Source organism: Physeter macrocephalus, chromosome 8, assembly GCF_002837175.3.
Source record: "Physeter macrocephalus isolate SW-GA chromosome 8, ASM283717v5, whole genome shotgun sequence".
NCBI lineage: Eukaryota > Metazoa > Chordata > Mammalia > Artiodactyla > Physeteridae > Physeter > Physeter macrocephalus.
The window spans coordinates 128,137,549-128,156,458 of record NC_041221.1 but is presented as its reverse complement, the minus strand read 5'-3'; the positions used below and the strand labels follow the sequence as shown (position 1 = coordinate 128,156,458).

Genomic DNA, 18,910 nt, shown 5'->3' with positions numbered 1-18,910 from the left:
TTAATAAGTTACTTTTATAGACTTAATTTTTTCTTGTCAAGTATTATATAAAATTAAGGTACACTAATGTAACCATCACTTAGGTCAAGAAGTAAATCATTTTCAGTAATTCAGGATCTCCACCCCTCCTCCATGTGCCCTATCCTGATCATAATACACTCCCTTCTCATTTTTGTCAATTCCAACCTGATTTTCGTGAACATTTCCTTGCTCTCTTTTAATAGTTTTGTGTATGCATCCCTAAGTGATATACTTTAGTTTTGCTTGTTTGAACTTTGTGTAATTATACCCCATATTTTGTTTTGCTTTTTTTCTATCAACATTATGTTGGAGATTCATTCATGTCCTATGTAGGTGGTATTTCACTGAATGAATATACAGCAATTTACCCATTCTATAGTTGATGGACAATTGGGTTATTTCCAATTTTTTGCTAATTTGAACAGTGACCATTTTTTTCATCTTTTCTGGGTATCCTTTAGGACATATGTAAAGGAGTGGGCTTGCTGTCAAAAGGTATGTTAAGTTTCAGCTTTACTAGATACTTCTTTTTTTCTAACTGGTTTCCCAATAGACACTTAACTGGCAGTTTGTGAGAGTTCCTGTTGCTCCACATCTTCATGAATACTTAAATGTGTTTCTTAATAGTTCTAATGAAAAAAAAAAGCAGTAAAGGAAAAACCTATCCAATTCTTCAAATTTGAATGTATGCTTTAGAGAAATCACTTCCTAGAGGTAAAGTAATAGAAATAATAAAGAGTGCCTGGATTGTGCAGGCAACATCCTAAATGCTTCACATAAATTATCTCATGTAATCTTAAGAAAATTCCAAAGCAATAGGTCGTTTACTATTCCCATTTTACCGTTGAGACTGAAGTTCAGAAATATCAAATAACTAAGTCATTTAACTAGAAATGGCCTATTAAAGACAAAAACAGATGTTTGCCCCTAAAGTCCAAGCTCGTGGTCATCATGCTTTAATGCCTTTTCCCTCTTTTCAAAATATTGATGTGGCCTTGGAAACATGCTTCAAAAATGGGAGGGATGACCTTTGTGATCTTACGCAGACTTTTGAGAGGATCTGTTTATACACAAAAAAATGATGAAAATGACAATGTCACAATTGCTTTCAACTGAAAATTTCTTTCCAGAGTGGCTGAGTCATAACTTCCCTGGTGAGGTTTTTGTCCTATACTTAAAAACGAAATGTGCTAATATTATTTTGTAAACTTAAAAGTTTGGGCAAGGTGAATGACCAACGGAAAACAAAACCCTTATTAACAACCACCATCATTACTAGGTCCCTGAAACGGTGAATGTTGCAGCCTGAACTCTCCTTTCCCTTTTGTTACTCTAAAATATAATTTTCTTATTACCATGTCATTAAAAATGTGAATAACGTCATAATCTTAAATCGCTTCCGAGTTTAGTGAACCACGTCAATTGCTGTAAGAAATACTAAGATGTATTCAGTGGAAAGGGCATGCTTATGAGGCTCCAAAGTAAGGAACTGTGTAACCTGTACGGCTTATCTGTACGCTGACATAGGACTGTTTAGAACGATGGATTCTGGAATTCTGTCACTAACCTTAAGGCAGAAACAGCCTCTGCAGGTGTGTGGCTGCCGCAGAGAGTCATCGAAATGTTTTTCTTACCAAGGGACTAGTAAATGTTAATTTGCCTTATTCGGCCTGTTGGGAAACAGACTAGTATGTAAAGTGTAGTGAGAGAGCGGTCACTCCTGAGCCAGGCAACCCTAAGGCCCGCTGCCTGAGAAGGGATTGGGAGGAGGGAAGGCTGTCCTGGGCATTGGTTACGTGAACGTAGTCTAGACTGACTTCGTGAACCAGCATAACTCTTGAGCTGGATGCAGGCACGGTGGCTGCCCACCCCTGCTCAAGGCCACGAAACGTCGGTTCCTCTGCCCTGATGTCAGGGCGTCCGTCTTGGACAAGGCAGGTACTTCTCGGCGGGCCCCTTCCACAAGACATTCGTTTTATTACAAGACAGGGAAGAGAAGGTATGAACTTCCTTGTTTACCGAATGGCCGCTTCGACTTCCGCACGTTCTCCAAGGGAGCGGCGTCGGAGTTGCAGAGCTGGAGCTCCGCCTCGGGCTTGGCCATGCCCTGAGCTTCCGGATTTTGGCACAAACAACTCCCCACCCAGAACACCTGCCGCACAGGTTCGATCCCCAACACGCTCTTCTCGTTCAGTCGGCCACAGCACGTTTTCAGCGCCCCCACCGGAAACTGGAGCGGCGGAAACCCCAACTCCGAGGCGGATCCCGTGACGGGCTTGGGTGAGATCTCGCGACGTTTCTTCAAATCTCACGAAGAAGGGTTGGAGGAGGCTTCACTGCACCGCCCCAGTTTTTACGTCATTGCAGAGTCACGCCCTTAGGCGCCCGTTTGCGCGCTTGCGCGTGCTGCGCACGCGCACTCGCCTTTCCTCCGCCCCCGCGCGGGTTTCCTTTTGGCCAGTCGCGCGTGGGCTGAGGCCCTGGGCGGGCGGTGCGAAGGCTTGTTTGCCAAAGCGGGGTCCTCGCCGCAGTCCGGAGCTCCCTTATCCAGGGGAGGCGGAAAAGGGTGTAGGCGCCCTACCTAGGGTGAATGGGCTGTCGCGTGAGCTGCTAAGGGCAGACTGGGGAGCACGGGGGCCGGGGCCGCGACCATGAACTCACCCGTGGACCCTGGAGCTAGGCAGGCGCTGAAGAAGAAGCCGCCCGAGCGGACGCCCGAGGTAAGGCCAGCCGGCTCGGCGCGCCTCCCGCTGTCCAACGGACAGCATCCCTCTGTCGGTCCGAAACTTGCGGCGCCTGTCCCCTTGTCAGAGCCTCGCACCTGCTGCCAAGTTATCTGTTCTCTGAGTCCCCGGCCCTGACCCGGGCCCTTGTCGCGGGCGGGTGACGACCGTCTTTCCTGCACGCTGTGCCGCCTTCCCCGCACACCCGTCCTTGCCGGTGACTTACCAGTGTTTTCGATAAAAAAAAAGCACCATTACTAAATTGTATTTTTTCAGGGTAAAATGTGGGTCTCGGACTGAGATTGTCCCGTAGGTAGGTAAACTATGAAAAATTGTAAGTGAACTATAACAGCCGGGTTATTAAGAAATAACTTAAAGTTCTTTGAAATACTGTTCAATTGCCTAAAGAAAGATAAAGTTTTCAAGATCAGTTTAAAACTTTGCATCCAGTCAGATGATGAATTCTGGTGGAGAATTATGCGTATCTGAAGATAAGTTCTGGGGAGGTAGTTTTTCAGACTATGTCACTGGGAAATGTTACAGTATTTTGTGCTTGGATCCAAAACCTGCCTATTGAGTTAAATGATTTTCACTTGAGCTGAAGGCTGGTGTTCGGGCAAATAACTAAAACCTGTTAACCTTGGCAGTCCCTATAGAGGCTTAAATTTGGTGGGGGGTAAGGTTTTCCTTGATTTGGAGAAGTTTCCATAATAAGTGGTATGTTTCCTAAACCAAAAAGCGAAAACTAACAACGATGTGAATGGATTGTTGGATTGTCTTGTGTGTAATTGCAGTAAATAAAATGAAGTGCTTTGGTTAGTTCTTCCTGAGTCACTTTTGTGTTTTTCAGATTTATAGTGTTTTGCATAGTAAGTCTCAGTAATTTGGGCTGACCTTTTGTGACATATTAGTCAAGCTGTAATTGTAGCTGCTGGGTCAAACTTTGTTATTGGAAATCCTGATCTTTGCATAGAAACAAAGCAAGTTCTACCACTTTCCAAGGTCCTCTTTTTGAGACCTGCATTTGTAATCCCATGTGTCTTAATTTACCTCTGATAATTCTTGAGGTCATTGTGAGTTAATTGAAAGCATTCACTTTGAACAGGTGAATCTACCATAGTTTTTATATCATTAGAAAGTATCATACAAGGCTTACAATGTATAATGTAGGTTTTACTTTTAAGTATTACTTATGATAAAATCACATTTTAATGGGAAGATCCTAATTTTCTTTAATAACAGAATTACCTACTTTGAAATTGCTTATTTTTGAGCCTTAGGAAATTTTCTAAACTGTTCACAAAGTTATGTTGGCCAGTGTGTGCTGTGTAAGTACTTTATCTGGTTTTACTGGAACAGCAGTGTTGTTTAAGGAAATGCTAAACAACTGCCCACAGTACACAGACTGGAGCTCTGACATCTAGCAGCATAACTTGTTAACTGCTTGAATCACTGTCAGTGCTTTTTAAACTTTTATTGATTGATTGATTGATTGCCACACCACGCAGCTTGTGGGATCTTAGTTCCCCCACCAGGGATTGAACCCGGGCCCTTGGCAGTGAAAGCGTGGAGTCCTAACTCCTGGACCGCCAGGGATGTCCCATCATTGGCAGTGCTTTTGAATGAGTGTAGAATTTGTTCGGGATACAGAAGTATCAATAAAGAAGTGATAAATTGAATCCTAGTGTTGAGCTATTTGTGATAAATAATTTGATGAAATTCTCACAGGGTCATGCCTGCTTTCAGAAGATCCTTATTCTTTTTAGTGGACTCTTAAGGGTCTCTTATATTCACTCAACAATTATTTGTTGAAAGCTTACCAGTTCAGGGCACTATTTTGTGCACTAGGATGTATCAGTGAACAAAACAGGCATGCCCTATTGGTATTTACATTCTAACAGAAGGGGGAGGGGAGTAGGCAGATAAATATAATAAACAAGTATGTTACATAATATGTTAGCTGATAATTGCTAGTTAAAGAAAGAGCAGGATAAAGGAATTGGAAGTAAGGAACAAGGACTGGGTGCAATTTAAGGTAGTCGGTGTCCTGGTTGAGATGAGTTTTGATTAAAGTCTGATTCATGTGATAGAGTTAGCCATGGGGATATATGGGGAAATAGCTTTCCAAGTAGAATAGTCATTGCAAAAGTGCTAAGATGAGAACATGTCTGGTGCATTCAAGGAATAGCAAGGAGCTCTGAGTGACTGGAGAAGAGTGGTAAGAGATGAAGTCAGAGAGGTGATAGTGGTCGTGTAGGATGGAGCTTATCATGCAGGACTTTCTAAATTGTAAATTCTTTGACTTTTACTTTGAGTGAAAGAGGGTTTTGTTTTCCACCAAAATGTTTTGAAGCAGAGGAACGATGTTATCCTAGTTTTTAAAGCATCCCCTGGCTGCTTGCTGGGTTGAGAATAAACTGAATAAACTGAGAATAAACTGGGAGCAAGGGTAGAAAGAAACAGGAACATCAGTTAGAGGTTATCACATTAAAGCAGGGAAGAGATCATGACTCAGACTAAAGTGATAGTAATGTTGGTGGTGAGTAGTAGTCAATTATGGAAACAGGATTTAGCCAACAGGATTTGCTAATGGATTAGATTGTGCTTTGAGGAAGAGAAAAGAATCGAACATGATTTCATGGTTTTTGGCCTTGAATAACTGGAGTGTTGGAGTTACCATTGAAGAGAGTTTGAGTTGCCATCAAAGAGACTGGGAAAGCTGCAGGAGGAGTAGTTTTGGGGAGAGGAGTGGATGAGAAATTCAGTTTTGAACATGTCACATTTGAAATGTCTGTTAGAAATGTCAAGTAAGGAGTTGCGTATACAATTTATAATTATTTCTAAAGAGAAGGCTGGGTTGGAAATAGAAATTTTATAGTTATTAGCTTACAGTTAACGTCGAAAGTCATGAGACTAGATGAAATTACCGAAGTAGTGAATGTACATGGGAATAGAAGAGGAGAAAAGACAGTGCCCTGGGGCACTTGATCACTACAAGGTCAGGGGAGAAAAGCAGAAACCAGCAAAGGAGAAGGCATGGGAGCGAACAGTGCAGGAGAAGAAAAACTAGGATAGAGTGGTGCTGTCCTGGAAGCTAAGCCAATAAAGTGTGTAATAGAAGGGGATAAAGCATTCATTCAGCTTATTTTTCCTTGAATACGTACTGGGTGCAAAGCATTATGAAAAAATATACAAATAGGTAAGAATCAGTGTCTTATAATCTTGTAATCAGATGTTTGCATCATATAATTAATGAATAAAGAACTCTTCTGTTTGTTTCTGGGACAAAATTAATGGTTCTTTTATTTTGACCCATCTGTTGTCCTTACATGAAACTATCAACTCAAGCATAATCCTAGTGAGCCAGACACTGAGAATGGAAACTTTTGTAAAGTATGCCATTTAGAACTGTGTTCTAATACAGTTTTTACTTTTCTGGTCATTTCTCCTACTGTGTAGATTCAGCTTCCACAGCACATTGTCTTTCCTGAGCTAGTTCTCTGATTTCCTTTCCTACCTTACAAAGATCTTTTTTTTTTTTTAATGGAAAATTTTAGACTTAAATACTCTGGGGGAGGCTAAGTGCTCTAAAGCAACAAAAGCTGTTAAGGTACTCATTTTGATTCGTTATGCCAAAATTAAAGATGCCACAGTCAAAACTGAGACCTTGAATTTGGCTTTTTCTCAACTCAGTCCATATTCAATGCCATTGTTTCTCTGTAATCTTTCTTTTTTACCTCGGAGTGAACACCTTATTTCTCTTATTTTTCTGTCTCTAAGTGCTTAATACCATGTTTTGTGCATGTTAAATGATCAATAAATATGTTAAACAGAACAAAATTTAGAATTAATTTTGTAAAGTCCTCATGTTAAAAAGATAATACTTCTGTTCATTAGAATTGCTGATTTTGTACATCCTGGGTGGTCTCATTCTGCACCGTGACTTCAGTTAATTTTTATAGGCTGACACCTAGGTCTGTATAGCGCATGTTACCCCCTTCCGTGTGCTTCAGATTCATATATCTAACCACTAAATTGTCCTCCAGTTTCTTCAATCACTAGTCTCAAATTGAAACCATCATCATTCCTCTTTAATATTCTGCTGGTGACTGCCCCAGTTGCTCAATCCAGAAATTAGTGTTTTTACTCTTGATTCTCCCTGCTGTCTTCCTCTCTATATCTAACTGGTCACTAAACCTTGTTTGATTTTACATCTTGACTCTCCCTCTACCTCTTCTTATCCATCTGTACTACCCTAGTTCACACTTTTATCATTTCACCCCTGAATTTTTGCTTGAGTCTTTTTATTTATTGTCATATTATTGCTAGAGTGATCTTTCTAATACTCGGATCTGATCATCTTCTGTTCTTGCTCAGAATTTAATTATTTCCCACTGCCTAGATAGGTTAGCAATATGTTATCATCAAGATCATTTTTGAGAATTAAAAGAGGTAGATTAATATTTATACCAGGAAAACAGATTAAAGGTCTGTCTCCAGCAAATTGAGATGTATGGTTACCTCATGCAGATGATAACATTAATTTATCCATTCAGTTAACAGATATGTTAGGCACAATACAAAAAGCCAAGGTTGTAGAGAGAAATTGGACATGGTCCCTATTCCTCAGTGACTTAGGAGACAGACATGAAGACATTAGTAAAATGTTAAGGTTACTAGTGACAAAGGTATGGATAGGGCACTTTACAACTGCAAGTGGGGAAAGGACAGGCTTCTTGGAGGAGACTTAAATTAAAGCTTAGATATCATAAATAGCTGTCTGGATGATATCCAGAAGGGAGGTCATTCCAGGCAGAGAGCAGCAGGAGCAAAGGCACTAATGGTGACAAGCCAGGTACACTTGTAGAACAAGAAGCCAGTCTGTAAGGCTAGAGCATGCATTCCCAATGGGGATGATGTCATCCCCAAAGGGACAAAAATTGGGTCTTCTGGGGGGAGTGAAAAAAAAATCTTAGATATTACTATGGTTTGTGTAGTAATATCTACATAAAACTCATCCCTACCTGACAAAGTCTTATTCCTTAATATTTAATTGGAGACGGGGTGGCAATTATGAAAAATACTCTTTGGAGGGATGTGATAATGAAAAAAGGTTGCAAAACACTGGACTAGTGTATGGGGTGTTTGTGTGTGTAAGGGGATGGTACATGGTAGATGTTAAATGTTGAAGCTGGGTATAATAGCAGGATTGGATCATTTCAGGGATTTGGACTGGATATTGTAAATAAAGGAGAACTACTGGAGGGTTTAAAGCGTAGAAATAAGATCAGTTTCACAAAGATTACTCTGGGCATTGTTGAAGATGTGGGGGGGGCAGGGGGTGGGTCAGGAAGGGCACAGGCCGGCTACCTTAAAGGCAGGGTGGTTTACAGTAGGATGAACAAATAACATTTTGTCCAAACCACGATATTTTTCTGTGTGAAAGGCAAGACTGTTAATGATTATATCAGGATAACCGGGAAATCAGGAGATACGGATCTGGTTATAGGAAACAAATGCAGTAGGAGTGAGATAAGGTAGCAGAATATTTGATAGTGGAATAGTGAGGAAGTAAAATTGGCCCAACATGGTCACTGGTTGAAATGGGAATTTGTACATCCCACCAGAGTTTTTTTTTAAAACTTTGAAATTGACTGTAATACACATACAGTAAAGTCCACATGCTTTTAAGTATAAGCCAGCTTAATTTTCACAAATATATTTAGCTACCATCCAAATCATGATATAGAATATTACCAGCACTCCAGAAACTCCCCCTTTGCCCCTCCCACTCAGTACCCTTTCCCAAAGGAAACTGTTCTGACATCTTTCACCATAAATTAGTTCTGCCTGTTTTTGAATTTCATTTGAGTGGAATCATACAGTGTGTATTCTTTACAGCAACCAAGAGGACTATGAAACTATTTTGGTTCTTTGCATTTTATCTCTGGACTGGACTTTGAAGCTCCTCTCTTGGCTTTCCTTGATCTTCATGTACTTATCCTTTTTTATACTGTGACTCACCTACCCTTTTGGATTGGCCACCTCATTCTGTCCAAGCCTACTCTTGTGGTAACTTTTGCTTGTTGGGACAGACTTGGGTTGGGTCTGTTCAGAGTAAAGCAAAAGTTCAGATAATTTCTGAATTTCTCATTTGGGTAACTGTGTATAAGAGTACGTTATTAAAGAGCAGAATTAGGCTAGAAAGAGAATTCAGTTTTTGAAAGGGTTTGAGACTCTCTACAGGAGACACAGATAGAGATGTTCAGTAAGCATTTGGAGCTTCAGGTCAAACCAGGTTATGGGTCTGAGTTGGTCTGAAAGTCTACAGCATATGGGTCATAGGTGAAGTCATGGATTGGTAGGAATACTCAGAGTGAGAAAACTAAGTGAGAATAGAAGGGCAGACCCTTTGGGTGCTCTAATATTAAAGGGATGGGGGAAGGAGAAGAAAACTGCCAAAGAGAATAAAAAGAAATTGTTTATAGAGTTGGAAGGAGAACAGAAAAGTGGTGTTATAGGAGGACATTTCAGAAAGAAATCCCTAATCATTAATATCAGGTACTATAGAGAGTTCAAGAAAGGTGAGGACTCATATTCTTCGGGTTATGTCCATCAGAATGATTTCAGTGGACTGAATACAGAGCCTGACTGCAGTGGATTAAAGTGAGAATCAGACCCAAGAAAGTGAAGGCAGCAAGTGTACTGTTTGTGAGTTTGGCTCTGAGGGGAATGGGAAAGATGTAAAGTCCTCCATTATCTTCTGCCTAGCACTCTAGCCTTATCACCCCCCACCCCCAAACACATGCATTTTAAACTACTTATATAAATATCCTAACACAGTACTTAAAAAAAATTTTATTGGAGTAAAGTTGCTTTACAGTGTTGTGTTTCTGCTGTATAGCGAAGTGAATCAGTTATATGTATACATATATCCCCTCTGTTTTAGATTTCCTTCCCATTTAGGTGACCACAGAGCATTGGGTAGAGTTCCCAGTGCTATATAGTAGGTTCTCATTAGTTACCTATTCTATACATAGTAGGGTATGTATGTCAATCCCAATCTCCCAGTTCATCCTACCCTCCCCCTTCCCTGCTTGGTATCCACAAGTTTGTTCTCTACATCTATGTCTCTACTTCTGCTTTGCAGATAAGTTCATCTGTACCATTTTTCTAGATTCCACATATAAGCGATATTATACAATATTTGTTTTTCTCTTTCTGACTTACTCTGTATGACAGTCTCTAGGTCTATCCACATCTCTGGAAATGGCACTATTTTGTTCCTTTTTATGACTGAATAATAGTCCATTGTATGTATGTACCACATTTTCTGTATCTTTTTGAATTATGGTTTTCTTCAGGTATATGCCCAGGAGTGGGATTGCTGGGTAATATAGTAGTTCTGTTTTTAGTTGTTGGTTTTTTTTTTGTTTTTTTTTTTTGCGGTACGCAGGCCTCTCACTGCTGCGGCCTCTCCCGTTGCAGAGCACAGGCTCCGGACGCGCAGGCCCAGCGGCCATGGCTCACGGGCTCAGCCGCTCCGCGGCACGTGGGATCCTCCCGGACCGGGGCACAAACACGCACCCCCTGCATCTGCAGGCGGACTCTCAACCACTGCGCCACCAAGGAAGCCCCCTATTTTTAGTTTTTAAGGAGCCGCCATACTGTTCTCCATAGTGGCTGTACCAATTTACATTCCCACCAACAGTGTAGAAGGGTTCCCTTTTCTCCACACCCTCTCCAGCATTTATTGTTTGTAGATTTTTTGATGATGGCCATTCTGCCTGGTGTGAGGTGATACCTCATTGTAGTTTTGATTTGCATTTCTCTAATAATTAGTGATGTTGAGCATCTTTTCATGTGCTTTTTGGCCATCTGTATGTCTTCGAGATAAACCCACGCACCTATGGTCACCTAATCTATGACAAAGGAGGCAAGAATATAAAATGGAGAAAAGACAGTCTCTTCTATAAGTTGTGCTGGGAAAACTGGACGGCTACATGTAAAAGTATGAAGTTAGAACACTCCCTAACACCGTCCACAAAAATAAACTTAAAATGGATTAAAGACCCAAATGTAAGGCCAGACACTACAAAACTCTTAGAGGAAAACATAGGCAGAACATTCTTTGACATAAATCGCAGCAAGATCTTTTTGACCCACCTCCTAGAGTAATGAAAATTTAAAAAAAATAAATGGGACCTAATTAAACTTAAAAGCTTTTTCACAGCAAAGGAAACCATAAACAAAATGAAAAGACAACCCTCAGAATGGGAGAGAATATTGGCAAACGAAGAGACCGACAAGGGAATAATCTCCAAAATATACAAACAGCTCATGCAGCGCAGTATCAAAAAACAACCCACTAAAAAAATGGGCAGAAGACCTAAATAGACATTTCTCCAAGAAGACATAGAGATGGCCAACAAACACATGAAAAGCTGCTCAATGTCACTAATTATTAGAGAAATGGAAATATCCTAACACAGTACTTTTCAACCTGGGCTACATACGTTTTTCAACCTGGGGAATTTTTTTTAATGCCCAGGCCCACCCTTCATTTCTTGAATTAGAACCTTCTGGAATGGAGTGTCAAGCATTGGTATTTATAGAAGGCTCCTTAAATAATTCTAATATATAGACAGAGATTAGAAGCATTGTGCATTGTGCCATATTCTTTCTGTGTGCTTTATATAGGGTGGGAAAGTGTTTACGGCCCTGGAATTTGGATTTGGACAAGCCTACTTCAGATCTGGGCTCTAGCACTGAGAATTTGAGTGACCTTAGGAGAGTTACCTAACTTTAAGATTGAATATCTTTGGGGGATTGTTACGTGGACTGAATGAGATAATATATGTAAGTATTTATAACAAAATGAAAAGACAACCCTCAGAATGGGAGAGAATATTGGCAAACGAAGAGACCGACAAGGGAATAATCTCCAAAATATACAAACAGCTCATGCAGCGCAGTATCAAAAAACAACCCACTAAAAAAATGGGCAGAAGACCTAAATAGACATTTCTCCAAGAAGACATAGAGATGGCCAACAAACACATGAAAAGCTGCTCAATGTCACTAATTATTAGAGAAATGGAAATATCCTAACACAGTACTTTTCAACCTGGGCTACATACGTTTTTCAACCTGGGGAATTTTTTTTAATGCCCAGGCCCACCCTTCATTTCTTGAATTAGAACCTTCTGGAATGGAGTGTCAAGCATTGGTATTTATAGAAGGCTCCTTAAATAATTCTAATATATAGACAGAGATTAGAAGCATTGTGCATTGTGCCATATTCTTTCTGTGTGCTTTATATAGGGTGGGAAAGTGTTTACGGCCCTGGAATTTGGATTTGGACAAGCCTACTTCAGATCTGGGCTCTAGCACTGAGAATTTGAGTGACCTTAGGAGAGTTACCTAACTTTAAGATTGAATATCTTTGGGGGATTGTTACGTGGACTGAATGAGATAATATATGTAAGTATTTATTTAGCAAAGTGCCAGTCATAATGAACACTCAATAAATGTAGACATACATATTAGTTTGCTATTTCCTTTGTCTAGAACACCATCCTCTCACTTGACAAATCCAGACTCCTCACTGAAATCTCATTTCCCACTCCTTCTCTGTATCCCTTCCTCTGTCATAGCAATTACTGTACTGTGTTATGATTACTGGCATATTTGTCTCTCTGGCTGGACTGTAAGCTCCTTGAAGACAGTGACTATATCCTTATCTCCCAGTTGCCATCATGCAATACTTGTTACATAGTAGGTAGCCAAATATTTGTAGCATAAATGACTTTAAAAGAGAAAAGGAATCTGAAAAATACTGTTCCCCTATTTTTCTAGTAGTGATTTTTGTTGGTCTGATACTTGAAGTGCTGGGGAAAAAAGACTGATGAAGTTTGGCACAATGGCAAAATTTGCCATTAATATCCTCTTATTAAAATATGAATAATGTACAATTACCATAAAGAAACTATGTGTTTTCCCTGGCAGTTCTTCAGAGACAATTCAGATAGAGGAACTTAAGTCATACCTTGAAACAGGAACTTCTTTTTTTTTTTTTTTTTTTTTTTTGTGGTACGCGGGCCTCTCACTGTTGTGGCCTCTTCCGTTGTGGAGCACAGGCTCCGGACGCGCAGGCTCAGCAACCATGGCTCACGGGCCTAGCTGCTCGGTGGCATGTGGGATCTTCCCAGACTGGGGCACGAACCCGTGTCCCCTGTATCGGCAGGCAGACTCTCAACCACTGTGCCACCAGGGAAGCCTAGGAACTTCTTTTTTATATGGCTTTGAAACACATTTCCAGTTTTAACTGCAATGCCAGTTTTAACTTTTCATGTGTTTTTAACCAGGTGGCTTAAAACTTTTGCTGGGCAAATATTTCACGCTCAGCTGGATGTTAATGTAATTGCCTGTTTACAATTCAGAAAAGGGTTTTGTTTAAAAACAAACAAAAAAAAGTAGCTTATTTTTGCTACCAAAAGTTAAAGAGGGAACTTGGACTGAAAGAATGTAAACTTTAGTATTCTTGTAATTATTTGTTAATCTATTTCTGAATTTAGAGTAATGGTTTTTAAGTGTACACTTGTAGAGATTTTTTCTTAATTGGCGAAAGAGCACCATTGTACTTGGAGTCGTTTTTGAGTGAGTCACTGTGTGCATCCTTGAGGGTGGCAGAACAAAGATTCTGTTGTGCTTTTCTACAGCAGATGCACATTCAGAGGGTTCCTTGGAAAATAAGAGAACTTATTTATGCTTCTGGGCCCCTCTGACCTTCATTTGTAAGCTAAACTGTATAGAAAGGGAATACTAGATCTGGATGGGGCCTTTATTAGGCAGTTCTTTTGCATGACACCTCATTTTACATGTATTGGAGATTCCCAACTTGAGAAAAAAACTGGCCATTCAGGAGTTTAGACACTATAAAATCTTGTTTTTGAGAGATGAGGAGCTTCCCTGAGAGAGAATTCTGCAAAGAGGAGGAGCAGCCAGGCATGGTGAACTTGGCTGACAAAGTCACATTCTTTGAAAGGGATGTAGGATTGTGAGCTCTGTAACATTGTAGTTATCATTTGGCTTTACCTTGAACTGGCCTGTATAAACTGAGGTCTTGCTGTAAATAAAAACTGAATGAGCCACTTTATTAAGAACTTGAGGTTATGGAGGCATAAGCAGCCCCCATTTGATGTTCACTACTACCAGACATTCTCCACTACTTTGCCCCAAACTGAAATTTTGGCAGCCCTAGGGCTTCTGGCTTTGACATGTGGCAGAGGCAGTGGGACTCGTTGGACAGGACACTTAGTACATAGCAGAAGTGGCAGCACCACCTAGCATGTATTTGTGAACGTATGTATATGTAGCTCTTCCAAAAATACTTTAGCTGATGGTTCAAGAGCTAGTGAAATGGGTTGCATACAGATAAAGGAACTGAACTTGAGAGAGGTAAAATGTCTTGCTCAGGGTCACATGATTCATCAGTCACTTCCTCAGTCCAGTAGTGCCCCACTGCTTTCTCTTTATCAGTGAACTTTAGGTTACATTTTAAGCTTTGAACTGTGTTTTTTTTTTTTACTGACATCTATGTAGAGGCCTAATATTTTCCTAAATAAATGTCTCTCATTTAATTGTGACTGTACTATATGAAGTATAATACCTTAAGGTGCCTGTGTCAATTTAATGGAAGTTTATAATTCTCAAGTTTTATGTAGAATGAAAACAGGTGTGCTTGATATGTGATTTTTTTTTTTATACCATTCTGTTTTGTAACTTGTTTTCAGAGGATGGTAGCCTATTCTAGTTTGGTTTCTTAAAAGCATTCATTTAATATGAGAAGGCTTCATCATAGTATATTTTTTAGAAAAGAGTTTATAAGTGTCACAAGTGGCAGCTGAAGTTTGGATTGCTTATGAGCTCCTTAAATGACTCTCTGAGGCAGAGTTGAATGCATACTTTTTTTGTGGAAGACTGCCTGATGAATGTGTGGTAAATATTTTTAAAGTCCTGTTTTTAAGTGCCAGGGATAAAAGATTAAAGTTCTTAGGGGAGGAGATGGGCAAGTACACAGACAAAATACAGCCTGGTTAAGTACTGTGATAGGTGCACATATCAGGTGCTCAGGAGTTTTGTAGGAGGGCTTTTGGGAGAGAGGAGTAAAGGGTAGGCAGGTGTCATTCAAATTGTTTTAGAAAAGGGAACCCTGACATGAGTATAGATTTGAATATATAAAAGTTAGGTGAAGAAGGAACAGTGTGTGTTTCCTGAAAAGGGAACAGCATTTTCCAAGGCCACAAGATGAGCTTGGTATGAACATGCAAGTTGCCTGCGTAGCTGGAACATTGGGACAGAATAAGTAGTAAAATAGGTGAGGCTGCAGGCATGGTCAGGATCCAGAACATGAGGGACTGTGTTCTCCTTGTTAAGGAGTTTGTATTTTCTTTTTAGAAAGGTCACTCTGGCAGCACTCTGAAGAATGGATTACAGGGCGCCAGACTAGAGGCAAGAAGGCTGTTTTCTGTTATCCAGTAAGAAATAATGAATCCCTAAATTGCTCCTGTTGAGATGATGAGCAGAGATGTTTAGAAAGTAGGGTTGATAGATTTGTTAGCAGAGCCATTGAAGGTGAGTACTGTCACCTAAATCAGGGAACCGAGGAGCAAGACACAGCTAGGGGTACAGATAATCAGTTTAACTTTGGATATTTGCACTTGAAATGCTGAGGGGTCACCCAGGTGAAAGTGTTCAGTGTGCAGTAGAAAGTGTAGGTTGTTTATTACTTCTCCATTAATTAGCTGGTATTCTGCATAGAAGAACTTTCCCCATTTGCCCCTCTCCTCCTTCTCTGAAAAAAAAAAATCACTGACTTCAAGGATTATTTTTGTATTTTTAATATTGTCATTATTCTTTTTGATTCTAAGGTTGCCCCAACTTTAGCCACTGGTAGCCCTTTCTAAGTCAGCTCCTGTGTCCTTTTGGTATGACCCAGTAGTCTTTAAGTTATACCTTATTTTCTGGCCCAAAAAGGTGTTCCAGGCTTTTACTTTCCTTGCCCTACCACTGAAATCAGCCGTTTATGGGATTGGCCAAAAAGTTCGTTTGGCGTTTTCCGTAAGATGGCTCGCTTAGTTGTCTTTATCTTCATGTGAAACAATTTTGTTAGATTGTATTGTGATAGCTGTCATGTCAGCGTGCATTTTTAAAAAAACATCAAAATTGGTGAATTTTTATGTAGCCATTTTAATATTGAAGATGGAAGAAAAAGCAACTTTTTTGGCATATTATGCTTTATTATTTAAAGAAAGGTAAAAACGCAACTGAAACACAAAAAAAGATTTGTGCAGTGTATGGAGAAGGTGCTGTGGCTGATCGAACATGTCAAAAGTGGTTTGTGAAGTTTGATGCTGGAGATTTCTTGCTGGATGATGCTCCATGCTCAGGTAGACCAATTGAAGTAGATAGCGATCAAATCGAGACATTAATTGAGAACAGTCAACGTTATACCATGCTGAAGATAGCCGACATATTCAAGATATCCAAATCTTAAGCGTTGAAAATCATTTGCACCAGCTTGGTTATGTGAATGACTTTGATGTTCCACATATAAGTTAAGCGAAAATAATCTTCTTGACTGTATTACCGCATGCAATTCTCTACTTAAACATAATGAAAAGTTCCGTTTTTTAAACAAATTGTGACGGGAGATGAAAAGCGGATACTGTACAATAATGAGGAGCAGAAAAGATCGTGGGGCAAGCTAAATGAACCACCACCAACCACACCAGAGGCCGGTCTTCATCCAAAGAAGGTGTTGTTGTGTATATGGTGGGATTGGAAGGGAGTCCTCTCTTATGAGCTCTTTCCAGGAAACCAGACGATTAATTCCAACAAGTACTGCTCCCAGTTAGAACAACTGAAAGCGACACTCGACCTAAAGCGTCCAGAATTAGTCAACAGAAAACGCATTATCTTCCATCAGGATACCACGAGACCACATGATTTTTTTTATGACCAGGTAAGAACTGTTATAGCTTGGGTGGGAAGTTCTGATTCATCCGCCGTATTCACCAGACATGGCACCTTCAGATTTCCATTTATTTTCGGTCTTTACAAAATTCTCTTAATGGAAAAAATTTCCATTCCCTGGAAGACTGTAAAAGGCACCTGGAACAGTTCTTTGCTCAAAAAGATAAAAAGTTTTGGAAAGATGGAATTATGAAGTTGCCTGAAAAATGACAGAAGGCAGTGGAACAAAACAGTGAATACATAGTTCAACAAAGTTCTTGGTGAAAATGAAAAATGTGTATTTTATTTTTACTTAATAGCCGAAGGAACTTTTTGGCCAACCGAATATCTGAGGAACCTGGGTTCCTTTTAGTAGGAAATGGTATTTAGAATCCACGGTCCTGGGCTCCAGATGTGGTAGTGTTATATAGCCCTTTATTGCCATTTTGCAGACTGTAGTTACACCTTCACGGATGATAAAACCAGTGGAATGGAATTCTATGTTTAATGTATGGGCTTGTTAACTTGGAGATATTGTTGAAAATCTTTAAAATAGCTTTAATTGTCTGCTGAATACAATTTAACCTTTGTTTTGTAATTTTATAATACACATTTGTTACCATGTGATAGTGTCCGTGCTACACATTTAATAGGTATTATTTTATTTTATGTTTAAAAGGAAGCAGTTTGTCATTCCTATTGTACAAAAAATAAATGTTAAGCAAATTATCCAATGTTACATGGTTAGTAACTGATAGAGGCAGAATTTGAAACCACAGCTGTCTCCACAGTCCAAGTTTTTAACCACATTGTTAGGCTGAAGGCAGCCTAACGATAATTTGGGGAAGATTCTTCAGCATAAGTTTTGATTATACAACTACAGCTGCAGAATATGTATATCTTGGGATTGAATCTGTACTAACCATAGAGATCCATCCTGAGAGTCTTTTTATTGTTAAAATTGCTGGGATAACGAGTAAAATATCTTGGTTAATGAGTGTTTTAGATACTTGATGTTGTATTGAAAGTTGTATGTGATGATTTAAGCATATCATAGATAAGAAATAAACTGGTTTTAGACTTTGAGAAACAAAAAATTCAGAATTTCTCTAAGCATTCCACTTTGAGTTTTCCAAGTTTTGGTTGGTTTTATAAGCATGTGTAGAGCAGCAGTCAGCCGAATTGAGAGATGGAGTTGCTGAGAGAAGCGTACTGCTTGGTACAGCGTTGACGAAGGGGATAGAAATCCCAAAGTGCTTAATTAGAAGTGTATACTTAGCAGAATTATTAATTCCTCATACATACAGAGCTGCAAATATGATTTGAATATTTCATTTAACAGTGAAATTGAAAAGTCATAGAATATGCCTCCAGTGAATGCATTAGGTATGGATCATTCGAAGGGCAGTTTGTAGGGTGGCAGTGGTCTCACCCACCTCAGCTTGCCCACCTTCACTCATGTAACTGACTGGCTGAGAGGGTATGGCTAATATGTTTTAGGAAGTGCTGAGTCATCACCGCTTCCTCACCTTCTTTTTGCCCAAGTGGAACTTATTATTTTTATTCCCTAATCCTGAGTTGGTATTTGTTCTTCTAATACCCCTGGATAATTTCTGCAGTATTTTGTAGTTACAGAACCAGTGGCTGATCTAGGTGTTACTGATCTGGAATGTCATAAATTCTGAGTTTTTTCATCTTCCTCATGATTTCCCTCTTTCACGTTGAGTAGAGCAGCTTTCAAGTGCACGCTAAATAATTAACATCACTTTGAATATAGCATTTAAATTTTTTATTACCAAGAAATATCTGTAAGACTTTCGTCTGCCTCTGTCAGGGTTGTTTGTTTGTTTTGGCTTTCTGTAATAGCTTTTATTGATCTTGTACATACCAAAAGCCTAACAGATAGTGCAGTACCTTTAGCCTGTCTCAGAGATAATTGGTACAGAAACCACAAGAAACCCCTTTCTTTTTTTTTTTTTTTTTTTCCAGGCAGGAATTAACACTTTTTTTTTTTTTTTAAACATCTTTACTGGAGTATAATTGCTTTACAATGGTGTGTTAGTTTCTGCTGTATAACGGAGTGAATCAGCTATACGTATACATATATCCCCATATCCCCTCCCTCTTGCATCTCCCTCCCACCCTCCCTA

The 18,910-nt window shown here is 39.6% G+C and overlaps 1 protein-coding gene across 5 annotated transcripts in view; it reads left to right on the top strand.

Annotated features, from left to right (window-relative positions):
• The first annotated feature begins 2,467 nt into the window (after positions 1 to 2,467).
• The window catches only part of RAPGEF6 (Rap guanine nucleotide exchange factor 6), a 221,817-nt gene continuing 205,374 nt past the window's right edge, over positions 2,468 to 18,910 (top strand). For all 5 annotated transcript variants that reach the window (XM_028493199.2, XM_028493202.2, XM_024115980.3 and 2 more), the window contains exon 1: positions 2,468 to 2,741. In XM_028493199.2, coding sequence (XP_028349000.1) covers positions 2,673 to 2,741 — 69 coding nt within the window. In that variant the 5' untranslated portion in view covers positions 2,468 to 2,672. The remainder of the gene's footprint in view (positions 2,742 to 18,910) is intronic.